The following is a 20,899-nucleotide window of genomic DNA, read 5'->3' on the forward strand; positions in this document are numbered from 1 at the left end:
TTATGATGGAAGGCTTGTCAAGTTTTTATAAGGTATGTTTCGTTTGGCAAATTGTGTCTATTTCTATCGGATTTGCTGGTATCGCAATGTAACAGTTGCTAGTTTTGAGCGGTATAAAGCTAATGTCTTCAATCTTAAGTACAGTTATTTGACAATGTTCAATGTGTGGTTTGAAATTTATTATTTCGCTGCGACAATCGGTTCTTGAATTTCTGTCATGGATTGGTAGTGTTTGTTTGCATATAGTGGTTCCGGCTCGATTCTTACAAAGTTTGTTGAAATACTCGATATCAGCGTTTATAAATGAAAGACCTGAAGTTAAATATATCTGATGTTCGACTACTGGAGCCAAAAATACTCCATTTCTTTTACTCGGGATAGGATATACTTGTAATATGTTCCATTCTGTGTTAGAGACTAAAGGTACTATGATCTTGAAAAATATTTTGTCATCTATTGTGAAGATTTTAAGATCACTGATGTCGAGTATGAATTGAAAATGTTCGGTTTTGGCAGAAATCGCGGTGTTGTACATCTGGCTACCTATTGTCTTGGCGTAATTTTCTATGAATTCATTGGGGTCAAGTATTTGTGGACTAATTATTCCTTGTTTGCCTAATATCATGACGTTAAGTATTTCATCTAATTGGAAGTGTAAAGTTTGCATCGCGGTGTCGACTTTCATGATTATCTTAAGCATAGATCTATCGATATTTGTCTGCTGTTGTAATTTTAATATATCATTATATGATCTCTCTAAGTGGTTTAGATTTTCTGAGTTTACAATTTTTCTAATAAGTGATGTTTGATTAGCTATTATGGTCTTGATTTTATTATTATCATCGAATAGTTTGTCCATATTTTTGTTTATGAGCGTAAGATCATCATCGTCGAGAGTCCCGAACAGACTTTTCGATACGGAACCTATGATGTTAAGCAAACCTCGTGTGCTCCGGGTATGTGTTAACGCTTTCAAGTGCTTTGCGAGTTGTTTTAGGTTATTGATGCGATTTTGTAATCCGCCTAACTCTTCGACGTATTGTTTGCTGATTGCACGTGAGTCTATTGTTAATTTATATGATTCTATTGCGCTTATCTGTTCGTATATGTCGCTAGTGTCTAATCCTACTATTACATTGGCAGTGTCGCTGTATAAATATCCTTTTCCTATGTTTTCTACGAATACAGAGTTTCCTTCTAATGGTGTAATATTTATTTGCGCGGATACTATTCCGGCAAAGAGGAGCGTCGACCTGGAAAGTAAGGTTTTAAACGATTACCGTGTATCTTTTTGTCTTGAATCAGATAGTATGGAGTACATACTTTATCAATCGTGTACGGTCCTAACCATTCCACATCAAGTTTATGCCTTTTATGATCGTTATGTATTAAAACAGAGTCTCCTTCTTTGAAAACTGATTGAGGTTTTATAATTTTACGTTTTTGATCGCGCTGATATCGCTGTTTACTTTTGATCAATGTTTCGCGAGCGTGTCGGAGTCTAGAGTCCCATTCCTTTTTGCGGAACGTGACTTCGTCTGCGTATGTGCGTTGGGGATTCTTGGATATTGTGGAGGGAAGATTGGCTTGGTGTCCGAATGTGAGTTCGAATGGCGTGTAACCAGTAGAGTCGTGTATCATTGTGTTATATGCAAGGCATACAAAGTTAAGTTGATCGTCCCATTCTTCATCCGAATTTCGCTGTATCGATTTTAACATGTCTGTTATTACTGCGTGTGTCCGTTCTAACGATCCGTTACTTTGTGGGTGGAAGGATGTCGTTTTGATATGTTTGATTTTGAACGCGTCTTCGTACTGTTGCATTAAACTAGATATAAAATTCTGTCCGCGGTCAGTTAATATCTTTTTTGGAGCGGAAAAGATGTAAATGTAATGATTCAAGAGTGCGTTCCAAATTGTTTCCGTTTGCTGAGTTTTTAGTGGTACGAGTATTAAGTATTTTGTCAATTCGTCATGTATGGATAGAATGTACTGATTGCCTTTTTTCGTCTTTTTCAGTGGGCCTAATAAGTCCATAGCAATTTTATCGTTTGGTTCGAGGGGTGTGTCGGTGATACAAGGTTCTTCGCGCGGTCTGATACGTGTAGTTTTAGATGTTTGGCAGGTGTCGCATGATTCTATGTGTTGTTGTATACGTTTCATCAAATCTGGTACTCTGTGCCGTTCACGAATGCGGTCGTATGTCTTTTGTATACCGGGGTGTCCTACTAAATCGTGATTTTCTTTCAATAATTCGTCTATTTCTTCGTCGCTATATGTTTGAATTGGTTCCCATGCAAAATTTAATTCTTTTACGGTGTCGTTCAGGAATAGTAAAATTTGTTTGATCGCGTTCTTTTCGGTCTCTGTGAAACTGTCGTCGCCTATACCTATCTTTTCGTTTATATGAATAATTTCGTTTAATTTAGTTAACCATTCGATTCTGTCGTAATTTCCTAGCTCTGTTTTGGATAATTGATAGAAAGATTTACGGTTCGGAGTCATTTTGAGAATTTTGGGTAACGCGTCGGTAGATTTTTCCCAATCGTGATATTTTTTATCGAGTTCTATGTTTAAATTTTCGCGTCGTCTGGTCAGAACATGTATTCTAGATAGTGCGTCGGCTGCAGTATTATCTTTTCCTTTCGTGTATTCTATGTCGTATTCGTATTCTTCTAGTTTTAATCGCCATCTCATCAAGCGTGATGAGGGGTCTTTGCAATTCTGTAACCATTTTAGTGCTTGGTGATCGGTTCGGATGAGGAATTTCCGTCCTAACAGATATTGTCGGAGGCGTTTCACGGCCCATACTATTGCTAAAAGTTCTTTTTCTGTAGTGGAATAGTTTCGTTCCGGTGGGTTTAGAGTTCGCGAGATATAACAACATGGATGTCCGTCCTGTGATAAGATTGCACCTATACCTTCGTTACTGGCGTCAGTCGTTAATGTGAATGGTTTCGCAAAGTCTGGGAATTTTAGTACGGGTGATGAACAGAGTTTGTTTTTTAATGTCTGGAATGCTTCCTGGGTTTTATCTGTCCAATGAAATGGTGTCTCCTTTTTTGTAAGTTCGGTCAATGGTTTCGCGATCTTAGAAAAGTTTCTGATGAACTTACGGTAATAACCTGCTAGTCCTAAGAACGATTTGATGTCTGTGGGATTACGTGGCTGTTTGAAATTGCTAACGGCTTCTAATTTTTTGGGATTTGGCTTTACACCTTCGGCGGTTACTATATGTCCAAGATATTCTAATTCTGGTTTGAGAAATTCGCATTTGTCCGGATGTATTTTGAGTCCGAGTTCGCGTAGGCGTTGCAATACTATCGCGAGGTTGCTATTGTGCTCTTCAATCGACTGTCCGAATATTATAATGTCGTCTAAATATACGAAGCAATGTTTATTTATGAGTCCTCTTAGCGCGGTATCCATCATGCGTTGAAATGTTGCAGGTGCATTCTTTAAACCGAATGGCATCCTATTGTAATGATAGTGTCCTTGTGGTGTGGAGAATGCTGTGTACTTTTTAGAGTCTATGTCCATTGGGATTTGGTGGAATCCGGAGGATAAATCAAGGGCTGAGAAGAATTTTGCGTTGCCTAGTTGGGATAGTATGTCGTCTATGTCAGGTAATGGATATGCGTCCTGGTCAGTTAGTTCGTTTATTTTTCTGAAGTCTATTACAATTCGCCATTTCTGTTTCCCTGAGGCGTCTGCCTTTTTTGGTACTACCCAGACTGGTGAATTGTAAGGAGAATCAGATGGTTCTATAATGTTCTTTTGTAGCATTTCGTCCATTTGTCGTTTGATTTCTTCTTTATGGCATTTAGGCGGTCGGTAAGATTTTGTGTTAATGATTTTATTTTCTTTTAACGTTATTGTGTGTTTAGCAAGATTAGTGCATGGTAATAAGTCGGTCTCTAGATTGAATACGTCGAGGTAGAACAGCAATATCTTTTCGATTGGTTCACGGAGGGTTTTCTCTATATGCGAAAGTCTAACTAAATCTTTAAACGTGGAGACTTGATCATACGTATTTGAATTTTCGATAAAATTAGTCATTTTGGCTGGGCACTCACCACCATTGATAAAGCATATCGTTGTCGGTTTTCCTTCCAGGTAGACTGTTTTTGACACTGCTTGTTTTGGAGGTACGTCGTTTTCCTGTTGCAATAAAAGTATATTATTGTCAAGTTTTAATTGTTGATTTGAGAGTTCAAATTTGAATTTAGACAGAGCTGGCAAACCGAGTATGCCGTCTTCTATAATTGGAAAGTTGTCTTCTACCACAAAAAATTCTAGAGTTTTGCCAAATAGTTTTATCAAAGCGTGTTCGTTGGTTTTAAATTTAGAGTGTCCCATCGAGAATTTCCGTTCTTTTGTTATTCTTGGTCGTAATACGCATCTTCGCTTGAGTATATTAATTCCTGCTCCGCTGTCAATGAGGAATTTATGTCGCTGTCCGTCGGATCGTAAAAGTACTGTGGGTAGTCTTCCTGTTGTGGCGTTAATTCGTAGGTCTGGTCTATTGGTTCCTCTATTTCCTCCTTGTGTGTCTCGAGATTGTGGACTGCTGGTGGTCTCGGAAATTGGCTGGGTGTTCGAAAATTTTTACATTGACTGGAGACATGTCCGATTTGGTTGCATTTGACTCATTTTAATTGTGTCCTTTGGGCAAGTGGTATTTGTTCGGTTTGTCGGAAGCTTCTTGGCATTGGATTGGGTGTTGGAGTTGGTTTTTTTAGTGATCGGATTAGGATTATTGGTTGTTAGTCGTTGCTGCTCAGGGAGTCGTAATCGTTCTATTGGTTTTGGTCGTCGATTTCGATCTTCCCTGAAGAATCGCTCGATGTCGGTGGCTTTCTTTTCGGCTTCAAGGATATTGTATGGTGGATTGGCGAGTAGTAATTGTCCTATTTCGCCTTTCAGGCCTCGGATAAAATCGATCACGGAGTCTTTTAAAATCCTGTCGTTCATAGCTCGTCTAGTAATTTCGTCACGGTATTCGTTCGTTATACTGTATTGTAACTTATTGAGCGCTCTGCGGAACCTGATGATATAATTTTGCACACTTTCGTCGTGACGCTGTCTCGTTTCGCGTAGCTGGTCTTGATGTTCTCTAACAGAGTCTTGGGTGGCTACGTTTCGTCTTAGGGCATCGTACAGGTGTCCGTATTCGTATATCGGTATATTGCAGATGGCCATTGCGGCTTTACCCGCGATTTTCCCGATTTTGATCATTTTTAATAGTAGCGTGGGTTCGCTACACATGGCTCGTAATTCGCGTACTTCGCGTATGAATTCTTCTACTCCGATATTGTCTTCGCCGTTTAATTGCGGAATACATACTATCGCGTCTTTGGCCCGTAAGCTCGGAGAGGCGAATTGCGGTGGACGGTCTTCGTAAGAGGGATGGTTGCCTTCTTCTGTTCGAATTGGAACGCATGGTGGGGAAGTTCTATCTCTCGCGGCAACAGATTCGTCCATAGTAATAAGGGAGCCTAGTTCTGTAGCAGCGTCGCGTCCTATTTTTATTTTAGAGATATTTTTGCCTAATAGTTCTATTTCCGCTGCACGCTTCTTATTTTCACTGTCGGCCGTCCGTTGTGTCTCTTCTACACGTTGCGCAAGAATTTCAATTTGTTTTTGTATCACGTCGAGTATGGCACGAATCGAATTGTCCGTACCTCCGTTTGTAGAAACGGTTTCAATAGTTTCGACTTTGTCTTTTCGTGATGTGGGCATGATTCTAATTGAGCTTATTGAGTCTGAACTACTGTTGCTATTTGGACTCGAAGCGCTTGAGAAACTGGGTTTTCTCACACGGTATCGTGAAAATGAATCCAGATTTTTCAGCTTACCGTACTAGCTATGACCGTTGAGGAGTCTCAGGGATGTTTCCTCTCTGGCTGGTTCTAGATTCCGAATCTTATTCGTAGGCTTGCTCTGCGCTGACCGTAGTCCTCTCGTCTAGTTTCACCGTAGTGGAACGTTGAAAGTTGCTGCAGGGCTTCGTAGTAGCAAAGATTCGCACTGGGTCCGTTGATCCTTCGATCTTCAATGATGCGCGTACGCCGAAATCGTAATTTCGTTTGCACTGAAGTGAATAGATCCTGGCAGGGTCGCCAAAAATGTCGTGTAAAATTAAGGTAAAAATAAGGAACTTGTTAATTTCCGAAAAGGAGATTAAGTTCTTTTTATTTTTTTACTCAATTTATACAATTTTTTCGGTTCGCGATGATACACTTTCGATACTTGGATTAGTTAAGAATTTTTTTATTAGACTGACTGGATGATTTTGAAGGGAGCATTTATATTCTTCCATTCGTTGGAGTGGGAGAAGGTTTTGTTTATACTTAGTGTAAAATTCGGAGAACGGCTGGAGTGATCGAATGCCACTCAGGCGGCTGAGAACGGGTGCTGACCGGACGGTCACACGCGATAAGGCGTTCGGAATTTCGGTTTGTTATATACAGTTGCTCGAATTTCGTCTGTGACAACGACGACGACAGAGTGGAGCGAAGAGTTGCGAGTTACCGAATTGGGGCACTTCGAAGCGACAAAGAGGATGGCATCCCAGGCCGAGTTTGGGCGGAGTCGGGCGAACCGAAAAAATTGTATAAATTGAGTAAAAAATAAAAAGAACTTAATCTCCTTTTCGGAAATTAACAAGTTCCTTATTTTTACCTTAATTTTACACGACAAGCCGATGGGCGTTCTGGCCGCACTTCGAGCTCCTGGTTGCAAGGGTGACAGCTGCAGCCAACGCCTTATGCAGCTTACTACCGAACATCGGCGGAGCAGCAGTTGGAGTTCGCCGACTCTACGAGGGAGTGATTCGGTCTCGAGTCCTTTACGGGTCGCCTGCATGGGCCGAAGACCTGATGGCGAGTCGTCATAGCTTACTCTTGTTGAGGAGGTTGCATAGGACGTCGGAGTCTGTGCTTTTGTAACGTCAATTCGCGTGCCGCTACAACTATTTCTTTTTAAGAAGAGCTATACTATTACTCCATTCCTATGTTACATAAAAACGTCCATTCCTTACCGCGGCTACGTTCGACGACTGATTGTCGTCTCGAGCCCAAGCTCATTATTCCAAGTCTCGAACAAATACAATCGGATTCAATAACGACAATTGCTTAATTGCGGCTATGGTAAAATCTAAATTAAAGTATTAAGGTATTTTCCCAAAATTCCAATATACACAAGTGCAGCAAAAGAGTAACGAGACCAGGAAAAAATAAAGTACATGGACGCACAAAAGACGACGCACTAGATCTTTTTTTATTTATTGCTTTTTAAATAATTTCCGATGGACTTGCTTATGATATTCACATGATAGCTTAGAAATTGTCGAAAATTCTTCTAACTTAATTACGTTTCATTTCGTTGTAACAATCAGTTAAATATCAGATGTCCATCCAACAAAAGTTTTAATTCCAATTTTAATTTTCGTAAGAGAAGCAGTTATCTGGAGAGAGGGAAATCAAGAGAGTAAGGACAATAATGAAGTATAAGAATTTCATTTTATCGTTATATTGATGGGCGTTCTTGCAGACGCAATATCGCGGTGTAATCGTCAACAAGTAAGACTTCCATCTTGAATTTTAAAGAATTTTTAAGCAAATCGTCGCATCATTATTAAAGAAATTATCATATCATTCTTGAAGGAATCAATCAAATGTTTTTTTGTTTTATATTAGTTTATTGAATTATGCATGAACATAATAATAGAAATATAACAAAATGGATCATACCCAATTCAATAAAATAATATAAAACTGAAGTTGTTGTTCATATATTATCACCTTAAAAAACTAAAGAAACTTTTCGGACAACCTAATAATTCCTCTGCAATTTGTACACACAGTTCTGCCCGAGCAGCCGAGCTAAACGGGCGTGTGAAACAGTGCTTCAGTGAAAGTGCGGCAAGTGGGGAAAAGTAAGAGAAGAACGACAACACCCAACGCCAAATGGTGGAAAATCCAAAATGAAACAACAAATACCGCCAATAAAAATAACAAGCAAAGGCAAAACATATTTCATAAATAAAGTTACAAATATAACAAATCCAAGTCAGTCACTAAACGAAGAACAGGGGTGCTCAGCTATGAATGAAATAGAAATGGAAACATTACAAAATAATGACGAGAATAAAATCAACAACGAAGTAACCCACCAGGATGAAAGATGGAAGGTCGCAATTTACAACAAAAAACGTAAAATAACACCAAACACAAACATTAGGAAAGCTATAGAAGCAGAAAAGCAACAACGGCTACAAGAAATCACTCTCCGAAACTCCTTCAGTGCACTGCCAGAAGAGAAAAAAACACACTCAGCCGAAAAACCAATAACCCACATCGCCAAACCACCATCAACTTACATAGAAGCCCAAATAGTAGACCCCCTCATTGAACTACTGAACAACACGGCAGGAAAAGAAAATTACAGTATAAAAGAATTAAAACTAGACCAGGTAAAAGTACAAACTAACACCCCAGAAACTTTTAGAAAAGTGACAAAAGCACGAAAAGAAAAAACGCCGGATATCACATTTACCAGCTCAAAACTGATAAAAGTTACAAAGCAGTAATCAGAGGATTACACCCAAAAACAAATACAAACAACATATGCGAGGAACTAGCCAAAATCGGACACCAGGTAAGAGCAATAAACAACATAACGAGATATGATACTAAACAACCATTACTGCTATTTCTAATAGAACCCGAACCTAAAAATAATAACAAAGAAATGTTTGAAATTAAAAAAGTTCTAAGCACAATAGTAACAGTGGAGCCACCTAGACATAAAAAAGACATACCGCAATGCATACGGTGCCAGCAATATGGACACACAAAAATTTACTGCAACAGAAATTCGGTGTGTGTCAAAAGTACCTAACAATAAACTGTCCATACATAGGAAAAATAAATGAAGTAAAATGCTACAACTGCAATGGAAACCACCCAGCCAGTTACAAAGGCTGTGTAGTTAGAAAACAACTGCAATGTAAACTGTCTCCGCCGCTTCGAAACAGAACACACAATAACATTCACGCGCAACAGGATAGCACAGAAACTGAGACAACACCAAATCTACAGCACGTAATGAACAATAACCACAGTAACATCAACACCGTTGGTAGCCGAAGCTACGCGCAAGTAGTCAACCAATCGCCACCCTTAGACAACCAAAATCAGAATAATAACAGCAACGACACTACACAAATCAAGGAACTGCTCAAACAATCCATCAAAAACATCGAAATGCTAACAAAAATGATAAGCGAACAAAACGCAGTTCTCAGACAGCAAACGCAACAAATAACAGTCATGTTACAACTCCTTACAAACATGCTAAGCAAAAAATAAAAACGGGCACGCTGAAAATAGCAGCCTGGAACTCAAACGGCCTACAACAATGGGCCCCAGAAATTAAAACATTCCTATATAACAACAATATAGACATATTACTTGTTTCAGAAACACACTTCACTCCAAAAAGCTACATGAAAATACCTTACTACACCATATATGATACCGAACACCCCTCAGGTAATAATAAGAAACGATATCAAACATCACTTACACATCCAATTTAGAAAGGAATATACCCAAGCAACCACCGGTACAGTACAAACTAGCAGCAACCACTCCCATTTGCCAGCAATATATGTACCATCACGACACAAAATTACATCACAAATGTGGGAAGAGTACTTCCAACACTTAGATGACAGGTATATCACAGCGGGAGACTACAATGTAAAGCACACGCTATGGGGGTCAAGAATTACTACATCTCGAGGTAGAACCCTGAAAAAATACACTAGAAACAAGAACCTCAATATATTACCCACAGGAAGACAAACAGACTGGCCGACAGACCTCAGCAAAATACCTGACCTACTCGAGTTTGCAGTTACAAAGGGACTAAACGCAAATAAACTAAAAATAACACCCAGCCTCGAGTTTAGCTCCGATCATACACCCATAATAATTGCATATAGAAACAAGCCAATACTTTATAGCAATCCAGAGACACTATGCAACAAAACCTCCAAATGGCAAACTTTTAAAGAAATAATCGAGAGCAAAACCAACTGCAACATCCAATTGAAAACACCCGAACACATCGAACAGGCAGTAACAACATTGACAGAAACTATCCAAGAAGCAGCATGGGCAACCACTATACCTGATCCAACCACCAGACAAATAAAAATAATTCCGCCAGACATACTTGAAAACATTAGAGAAAAAAGAAAAGTGAAAGCAAAATTGCAAAAACATAGAACACTAGAAAACAAAAAACACCTAAACAAACTTGCAAAGGAAATAAAAAACAAAATAAAAGAGCACAACAATAACGAATTCACAAAATTCATAGAGATACTCTCTGCACACGAGAACTTCAACTGCTCCCTATGGAAAGCCACGAAGAAAATAATGAAGCCAACCAAACTAGTCCCAGCGATCAGAAAAGCAGACAATACATGGGCAAGAAGCAACGAAGAGCAAGCTGAAGAATTTTCCAACCACCTTTACAACACATTTACACCACATAATATCAACAACAGCGGCCCCAAATGCTATACGGACGAGGATGCGCAAACCACTAGTACCTCAACTGACAAACACTACATCATACCTAAAACAATAGCACAAGAAATTAGAAACATAATCGAGAAAACAAAACATAATAAAGCACCAGGAATCGACCTAATCAGTGGTAAAATCTTGAACAACCTTCCGCCAAAAGCGATAAGACTAATGACAATAATATTCATTGCAATACTACGAATCCAATACTTTCGTAAACTATGGAAACTAGCCAGATTATAATGTTACGTAAACCAGGCAAAGACCCACATCAAACCGCATCTTACAGACCAATATCACTACTTCCTGTGTTTTCCAAAATACTAGAGAAAATAATATACGACCGCATAAAACCAATAATAGAGAAGTAACCAACGGTCAAAGAGGAAATTAACAGATACGCAGGAAAATACAAAGAAAGAATAGGAACATACCCAAACCGGCTAGCTGTGGAAACGGTCAACACCCCAAACATGGATAGAAGACTGAAAAGGAAACACCCAGCAAACCTCACAAAGGACACAACCTAACAAACACGAAGATGGTATCCCGCTGGGGGTAGCCACCCACATGATAATCAAACAGTTAAAAAATGTCCTACCAAATGTCCAAATTAGACAGATTGTGAATGAAAAGAATTAAACAAAAAAGAAAAAAAAACGCGTATGGCGTTAGCCATACACGCTGGTCATCCTGCTTGTATCTCGGGCTGATAAAAATATTGATAGCATTTTTATGTTGTATGACGTCTTTAAAATTTCACACGACTCTTCCTCTCTGTCTCTCTTTAAACAAGTTTTTTTCTTATTCCTTTCAATAAACACACAACATTTCACACTTTATTTTCTATATTCGTTCAGATTCGTTGACAAAAAATTTGTAATCATCTTAAAAGAATGATTTTACATAACAAATTTTATTATTATAAGTTATTATTATAATTATTATTTTATTTATAGTTATTATTATAATGTAATCAATAATATAGAAGAAGTAGTAGGAAAAGTATTATAGTTTGTATCATTAATCTATATTAATCTGATTTGGTATAGTCACCGAATAATCCTAATATACACTACTTTAATCCGAATAAATTTCATTATAACTTATGAAAATGAGACTGATCATTTTAATGAATTCGCAAATTGTTACGACCGTTCGCGGAGAGACGCGGTCGCTAGGAGATCGCGTCAGCGAGAGGCGTAAGTTCTCGCTACGATTATGTTAATCGACGCCGCGAAATAGTCGTTCCCCTGTTTCGGTTAGGATAACAGAGGTGGTTTAATGAATGTAACACTGTATTAACAGGTTAACATAGAACAATATATTTTACAATAATATGATGAAGATGTTACAGAAATTTGACTCGACTTTGCGATATCTCTAGATAAATTCGTTTGCTCGTCAGATTTGTCGAAGTGTCACGTTTGACTCGTCAGAAGGAACTGAACGCCCGTCGATTATTCCTTTGTCTCATTTGGAAGACGACCCCCACTATGCTCGGGTCACGCCACCGCTCGCGCCTATGATCACGTATGCCTCTTCTTGTGTGAAAAACGTAACGGTCAAAAATCGACGTTTCTAGAGCTCGCTACTTGGCGACAACTATGCTCTCGTCGATACATTGTATACGATCCGGCGGGCAGATAAGACGGTCTGCCTGTGACGTTGTAGGACCGCGAGCGACGGTTAGAAAATACAGCCTGTGGTAAGCCTCGTGGCGTAACACAAATCTTTTGACATTTCGTGAACAAAAGGACTGTCATAAACACCATTTTTGGTGTTACTATCCGATTCTAGAAACTGAAATATTTTACGTCACGTAACGCGGTCGCGGTCGCGATAGGCAAATTGACAAACCTGTCAGTCCCTATGCCCATTAACATCGTTTCTCCGTCTGTCTGTCGTACATCCAGCCTCAATTACAATTTATCCCCGTCACGGAGCGCTATCACCAGCCATAGCAAATTGTCCCTGAGTTTTCTTATCAATCGGAGAACGACTACCGCTTATCGTTGACCTCGACCGCCAACCACGACGTTCAAAGTTTCCGTCTAGATTTACAGATCGACCACAACCAACGAAATTTCATTTGTTCCCTTTCGATGGATTGTTTCGTAACCATTCTCGAGCAATTTCTTCGAATATCGAGGAGATGCGATGCGTTTCGCTTGCCACGCCGCGACTAACCGTTCTCGATCCAATATTTGCGCGAGAAAACGGTCAGTCGTCGATAAGGCAAGTAAAGACGAAAGTGTGAATTGAGATAGCGAATCTGAGAAAAGCGAAAACGGAGCAACTGCCGATGTCTATGGAGATGGAAGTGAAAGTTGAACTTTTCGAGGAAAACAAGAAGAATTATTGGAAGTAAACTGTAAATTTATATTTCTATGAATAGAACCATAGAAATGGAATTCAGATGGAGATTCTTTTCGCTCTTGAGACATTGTATATGTCGGAGTCAGGTTGGAATTTTGGGGCGTTCAATGAACCTTTACTTACTTTACCATCGCGGGTGTAGCTAATGTTTATTGGTACAAATGTGGACTTGTGACTCTGGTCTAATACTCCATAACGCATCCACGGTCAACAGGTTAGTAGGCTTGCTTCTTCGTCCAAGTCTAAGATGTAATGGTTACCCAGCAAGACGTTAGTTAACTCGTACAAGAGCGCGTACCGGTAAGAAAGTGACTTTCCGTCACGGTGGCGCTGTCAATGAAAACTATGATGGGTGTGTCTAAGAGAACGACATTCTCGGATTCGTGGAGAGATGTCTTCATTTGAAAACTGAGGGAAATTGACGCTGCTGTTAATTGGTCAATTTGGAACAAAGACTGCTTGTCCGTTCGAAGAACCTTAGTTAACAAAATCCTAAGGTTTAAAGCGGGTCCTCAGGCTAGCTGAACTTATGCTGCGCAGATGCATCGACATCTGGTAATCATTTTGCCCGAGGAAACCGTTGGAACCTTTTTTTTTTACTGTCGAGTACCTCTACGGGTATTTCTTTTAATACGGGCTATGTTATTACTCCGTGCTTTTGTTAGACGGAGCTTTCGTCCCGTTGATCGCGGCTACGTTCGGCAACTGACTGTCGCCTTGAGCTCAAGCTCATTGTCACAAATCTCAAATAAATACAATTGGGTAGAATAACGGCAAATAGTTTAATTACAATTTTTATGGATTTTCCCGAAATTTCGGAGGGGCGGCCCTGGTGTTCTCTCATCTCCGACATATATAAAGAATATTTTATTCCGAATAGTTAGTTGTTTTTGTGGTGGATAGTATAGTGGATTAATAAAGTGGGAACAAGAGATTCCTGTTGCAACCCGTCAAATATATTTGAAATAATTAAATAAGTTAATAAATATATGACGTAGAATGGTCACAAGCAGGGCTGTGAGCGTTCGGTGGATCTTCCTTGGAGTTGACCATCGTCGCGGAGGCGCACGCGGATACGGTTTTCTCACGCGCGAATGAACACTCCCGACGCGGCAATCAATAGCAGCGGTGTATATCTCGTAGTGTGAACGCCGCGGGTCTTAGGTCCGGTAACGAATCCGCGGTCAACGGGGGGAGAGATAGACTGACACTGACTCGAACGTGTACTACTCGCGGATCAAGCGGTGTTGGTCCCTTCGTCGATGAGATCTCCCGGAGGAATGAATGTTCGTCCCAACGTCACCACCGAAACAACCTCTGGTAGTGTGTCTAGGTATGCCAGCTCCTCCGATCGGCGTCGCTGTCGATTGGTCGATTTGGGACAAAAGCTGCCTGTCCGTTTGCAAAAACCTTAATTGCCGAAAAAAAACCCGGTTTTATAGCGGGTCTCCGGGCTGGCTGAGCTTGTGCTGTGTACATGCCTCCACGTCTGGTATTCATTGTCCGAAGGGACCGTTGGAATGTTTTACTATCAAATACCTCTATGGGTGTTTCTTTTAATGAGGGTCATACTGTAACTTCGCGCCTTTGTTGGACGGAACGCCCGTCCCGTTGAGCGCGGCTACGTTCGGCGGCTGATGGTCGCCTTGAGCCCAAGTTTATTATCGTAAGTCGCAAGCAGGTAGGATTGGGTCGAGTGACGACAAATCGTTTAGTTATAACTGTAAGCTTTAATTACAAGTTTATGGGTTTTTTCCGAGACTCCAGGAGGAAGGCTCCGGTGTCCTTTAATCTCCGACATATAAATACTGTCGAAAGACGCTCATACAAACGTATTCGCAATGACAGTGTATGCTCGCTCGCAGATAACTCGATAACTCGTATAACTCCGTTAATAACTGTTAATAACTGATTCGCTCGCGATCGCGTCCGTTTATTTATACTGGTTGGGGAGAATCGAAAAATTCAAATTCGCCTTTGTTCTACGGTTGCACGTAGCGGTGACATTGTTTTGCCCGGAGTTTATTTATCGTTACATTTCATGCGTCAAGGCTGTGTCAATGTTCCGAGTCAAAACAACAACATGAGTCGCTCCCGATTCGCATCGTCCTCTGACTCATGTGCCGTTACATCACCCCCTTCCAGTGATAACGTTTCTATTAGGTTATGTTCAAAAAATTAGTTACACTGTTTTTTCTTGGTAGTCGCTATTTTAAAAGTTAAATACATACTTTCGATACATACGATACATCCTGTGTCCGACAATTTACGACTCTCAACCGAAACCTGCCTGAAACCAATCGGGAAAACGGACTCTTCGCCCAGACCGCCTAACGGACCTATTCCTGGTGTTTTCTTCCGTCGTTCGATTATTATTATTTGCACCGCTTTCGTCGCGGGCGTTCGTTTGTCCTACCGGAATACGTACGTGACGAGTTTCGGCCGTTTTTTTCTCTAAGTCGTCCGGTACTATACACGCGGGTTTTAATCGGTCTATGGAAACCGTTACGTCGCGATTATTTACTTTTATAATATAATTTTTTTCATCTCTTTTTACAATTTTATGTTAAGGAAATTCGAGGATTTGGAAATACAAATAATTGACTATATTTCACACACAACAGCTATACATCTATATTACACTCTGAAGAACGTCTTGCACGCACGCTACCACCGCACCGACTACCAGAATCTTCTAACGGCAGTCTTTTGTCTCAACTAAGATCTGGACGCCCTCTGACCCTTACACACACACTCTTATGTACAGTGTAAATGTATCACTTCCCTAACACTTTAAACGGCCCGTCGTACTGCGGCTGTAAAGGGCCTCCTATCGCGTCATGGCGCAAGAAAACATACGGCGATGATTTTAGATCTTTAAAAACGAAAATTTTCTTTTCGCCATGACGCGTAACCGGGTATGGCCTGACTTTCTCCATCCGCTCTTTTAGCAGGTTCGCAAATTCGAAGTTGGCCCGCTGATTGGTTAGTAAAAAGAACTTCGCCGGCAATCGTATGCCGGTGCCGTAGATCATTTCGGCCGCCGTTGCGTTAAGGCGCTCCTGTATCGCGGTTATAATCGGTGAATTGTACGATCGGCAGAATTTCGACCCAGTTGCTCGTGTCGTGGCACTTGATCGCCGCTTTAAGCTGTCTATATAAGCGTTGTACCATCCCATTAGACGCGGGATGATAGGCCGACGTGCGTAGGTAGGTTACGCCGAGCAACCGGCATAACTCTTCAAACAGACGAGATTCGAATTGGCGCCCTTGGTCAGTTGTTATTTTTAAGGGAACGCCGAAACGAGAAATCGAAGTTGAAAGGAGGGTCGAGGCAACGGTTGGCGCTTCCATGTCAGCGATGGGAATGGCTTCGGGCCAATGCGAAAAACGATCGATACGCGTTATACAATATTGATAGCCCTCCGAATACTGCATTACGATAATGTCTACGTGTGCTGAAAATACGTACCTGGTGATTTTACTGCGTTGGCACGGTATGCATTGTCGCGTCCACGTACGGCAATCTTTGTTTATGGACGGCCAGACAAAGCGCGTTGTGGCCAGTTCTTGCGTGGCTCGTATCCCCGGATGGAAAAGTCCGGCTAACGACTGAAATACGTTGCGTCGTAACGGTTTCGGTACGAACGGCCGCAAGGTTCCGGTCGAAATGCCGCAAAATATTTCCACATTCTTTTCGGGAAAACGAATCTTCTCTAGTCGCAGTGCGCGAGAGTCAGAGTTGAGGATTTGGCGTATTTCATTGTCGCTTTCTTGCGCTGATGCTAACGTTCGTTGATCTACCGAGTTTTCAGTTGTCCCGATGCGAGCTCCGCAGAGAGGACTTGCTTATGTAAGTCTATGGGGGCTGGTAAACCCACGTTCCCGCAGTCAGGGAGGACCGTCGGGACCAGCGGCCCGCTTACGTGAGTCCTCTATGTACACCGCAGGGAAGGTCGCCGGGAGTGTAAGCGAGAGGCTCGTTTATGCTCTCTGTACGTGGCCTTGGGTAGTAGCGCACCCACGATCCCGATGCCAAGGATGGGACCGTTGGGATAAGTTACCGGGTACCTTGTACCTTGAGGCCCCCGCTTACGTAAGTCCCATCTGGATCTGTCGAGTACGGTTAGCAGCTCGCCGGCCGGCAGTGACGTGGCGGTACATCCACATGATAGTCCCACCAATGACTTAAGATGGTACCACGGGGGTCGAGTGTAAGCCCGGAGGGAGTAGCGACCCCTCTGCTCGGCCAATTATGGGTTTGGACTCGTGATGGCAGTGATTGATGGCCAAGATGCTGGCAAGAGGGCCGATTGAAGGGGTAATGGCTCGCCCCGAATGGTCTTCGGTGGGTGAGCAGCGTCCCGCCTGCTCTGGAACCGTCCTGGTGAGACAGTAGAGCTTGCAATCGCCCCGTTCGACCTGTAACGAGCGACAGCCCCTGCAGGCTTAGCTAATCAAGGTAGCACTGGGTGCCTTGCGCGATGGTTGGGCGTATCGCAGCCCCTATGGTCCTAGGGGTACCCGGATGCCGGGTAAATTGACGCCGAGAAAAGCACCCGTTAACTAAGACTGACAATACTTGTCCCGATGCGAGATGGCGTATCGGCTACATCGTTTTCTACGCCTTTAACGTACCGGATATCCGCTGTAAACTGTGCTATATAATCTAGATAGCGAAATTGTCGTGGCGATCATTTTTTAAGTTTTTGTCGAAATACGTAAATGAGGGGTTTATAGATTATAAAGTTTCTACCATCAACGGCGTGTCGGAAGCTTTTTACGGTGGTTTATATCGCGAGCAGTTCGCGATCGTAGGCGCCATGTTTTTGTTGCGCGGGTTTTAGAGATTTCGTGGCAAACCCTAGCGGCTGCCATTTGTTGTTCACGTACTGTTGTAAAACGGTTCCTACTGCACAGTCGGGTGTGTCTACCGTAAGGCTGATGGGCGCACCTGGTATCGGATGCGACAGCATCGTGGTGTCCGCGAGGGTACGTTTTGATTCTTCGAAACTGTCTTCCGCCTGTTTGGATCACTCGATGGGCGCGTTGCCCTTTTCCGCGCCTCTTAACAGGTCGTGAAACGGTTGTAAAATTTTTGCGGCCCCCGATATGAAACGTCGGTAGAAGTTAAACATACCGAAGTACCTGCGTAATTGTTTAACGTCCGTGGGCTTCGGGATTCTGATTATCGCTTCGACACGTTCAGTCGGCGGCTTGATTCCTTCGGCGTTCACGTTGTATCCGCATTTCGAGGGATTAATGACTACACCGTAATCATTGAGGCGGTTAAATACTGTTTACAGATGTTCGCGAGGTTAGTTTTCGTCTTCTGAAGCGATAAGGAAGTCGTCTATGTACGCGTAGACGAAATCGAGACCGCGGGTGATTTCGTCGACGAATCGCTGGCACGTTTGCACGGCGTTTCAAACATCATATTGGTCGCTTCGAAATTTCCGAACGGTGTTGCAATTACCGTTTATTCCACGTCTTCCGGCACAATTGGAATTTGGTGGTAAGCGCGAACGAGATCAATTTTTGAAATTATGCGCTTACCGTGTAGATGGGGGGCGAAGTCCTCTATGTGTGGTGGCGTGTACCACCTATCAGGTATCATGCGAGCGTTTAACGCACGATAGTCGCCGCATGGCCGCAGATTTCCGTACCTTTTCGGTACGACGTGCAGAGGTGATGCCCACGGGCTTTTCGATGGTCGCTCCACGCCTTGCTCAATCATGAGTTCAAATTCAGCTTTCACCTGCTTGAGCCGATCCGGTGCGAGGCGGCGGGGTATTTTGTAAACTGGCGGGCCTAGCGTGGTTTCGATGTGATGTTCCCGTAATTCGGCGGACGAGTGATGCCGGGAAATTCCGCCAGTAGTTGATGATACACTGAATTACCGCAGATGGTTTTTATAGATAAAACGTTGACCGTGGCTGTGTATCCCTTCGAAGATAACTAGGTCGTCGTATCGAGAAGTCTTTTATTACGTGGGTCCACGAGCCGTGATGACTTAGAAAATCCATACCGATAATAGGTGTTTGGACGTCGGCCACAATAAAATACCACTTAAAGGCACGCCGTAGGGACAAGTTAAGATGGACCGCGACGGTCCCGTACGTTGCGATTTGTGCCCGTTAGCCGCGAACAACTCGTACTCGCTTTATCTCGCATGTCCTCGGATTTTGCTGCGCGGGTAGATGCAAATGTCGGCGCCGGTGTCTGCCAGATACGAGATACGCGTGTTTTTGTCGAATAGGAAAATGTGGCGGAACATCAAGCTGTCGTCGTTTGCCGCGTTTACAGCCGTTTCCCGGCTTCCAGTTGCATGGTGAGTTGCATTTTCTCGCGCGTTCCCGAAATGTAGCGTGGTAAAAACTAAACCATCTTGTCGCAGCGTGTTTCAGGATCTCGAACGGCGGCGGTATCTCGTACGAGAGCGTGATCGTGGTCGCGGTCGTCGACGATTATCCATGGGCAGCACGTTCATTTGCGCTTGCATCTGGATCGTCTGCTCTCTCAACGCGCTGATGGCAGCAGCGATAGAATCACTAGCTCCGACGTTTTGTGCAGGTGGATTAGATACCGCAGTCATTCGGTCTGTGCTGACCGCGACAACCTGTCCTGGTTCCGGGTGTATTTCGTAAATGCTGCCGGCGATCCGGATCAGCGTTTCGGGGCTCTTATCCTGCACGGCGGCCAGAATATGCTGCACGTGAACCGGCAGCCAGCCTTTTCAGATGGTAAGGATGAAGTCATCGGACGTTACGGGAGTCGCGAGGAATTTTATTTCGCTCACGTCGAATTCACATTTCGCAACCCCGTACTCGTTAAGGCGTTTAAACAAAATCCGCCAGTGCTCGCGGTGTTGTTCTTCGTTTTCGGATGCGATTAAAAACTCGTCTATGTATGCGTAGACGAAATCAAAGCCTCTCGTGATTTCGTCCACGAATCTCTGACACGTTTCTCTGACGTCATGTTGGTCGCTTCGAAAATGCCAAAAGATGCTGTGATCGCGGTTTTTTCTACGTCCTCCGGCGCGATTGGAATTTGATGGTAAGCGTCAACGAGATCGGTTTTAGAAAAGATACGCCTACCATACAGATTCTGCGCGAAGTCCTCTATGTATGTATGGCGGTGTGTATCTATCCGGAGTGGTGCGGGCCCGATAGTCGCCACAAGGTCGAATCCATCCGTCCTTCTTTAGAACGATGTGCAAGGGTGATGCCCATGGGCCTCTCGATGGCTGTGTCACAGACGAAATTCGAGCAACTGTATATAACAAACCGAAATTCCGAACGCCTTATCGCGTGTGACCGTCCGGTCAGCACCCGTTCTCAGCCGCCTGAGTGGCATTCGATCACTCCAGCCGTTCTCCGAATTTTACACTAAGTATAAACAAAACCTTCTCCCACTCCAACGAATGGAAGAATATAAATGCTCCCTTCAAAATCATCCAGTCAGTCTAATAAAAAAATTCTTAACTAATCCAAGTATCGAAAGTGTATCATCGCGAACCGAAAAAATTGTATAAATTGAGTAAAAAAATAAAAAGAACTTAATCTCCTTTTCGGAAATTAACAAGTTCCTTATTTTTACCTTAATTTTACACGACATTTTTGGCGACCCTGCCAGGATCTATTCACTTCAGTGCAAACGAAATTACGATTTCGGCGTACGCGCATCATTGAAGATCGAAGGATCAACGGACCCAGTGCGAATCTTTGCTACTACGAAGCCCTGCAGCAACTTTCAACGTTCCACTACGGTGAAACTAGACGAGAGGACTACGGTCAGCGCAGAGCAAGCCTACGAATAAGATTCGGAATCTAGAACCAGCCAGAGAGGAAACATCCCTGAGACTCCTCAACGGTCATAGCTAGTACGGTAAGCTGAAAAATCTGGATTCATTTTCA

The 20,899-nt window shown here is 42.6% G+C and overlaps 1 protein-coding gene across 1 annotated transcript; it reads right to left on the bottom strand.

The window, feature by feature from the left end:
- Window positions 1-10,628: 10,628 nt before the first annotated feature.
- Window positions 10,629-19,578, bottom strand: LOC126868070 (uncharacterized). The gene is made up of 4 exons (XM_050623242.1): window positions 19,484-19,578; window positions 18,540-18,874; window positions 18,132-18,279; window positions 10,629-10,653 (listed from the first exon to the last, which is right to left on the bottom strand). The coding sequence occupies exons 1-4, from the start codon at window positions 19,576-19,578 to the stop codon at window positions 10,629-10,631; spliced, it is 603 nt and encodes a 200-aa protein (XP_050479199.1).
- Window positions 19,579-20,899: the final 1,321 nt, after the last annotated feature.

Source organism: Bombus huntii, chromosome 7 (genome assembly GCF_024542735.1).
Source record: "Bombus huntii isolate Logan2020A chromosome 7, iyBomHunt1.1, whole genome shotgun sequence".
NCBI classification, from domain to species: Eukaryota; Metazoa; Arthropoda; class Insecta; order Hymenoptera; family Apidae; genus Bombus; species Bombus huntii.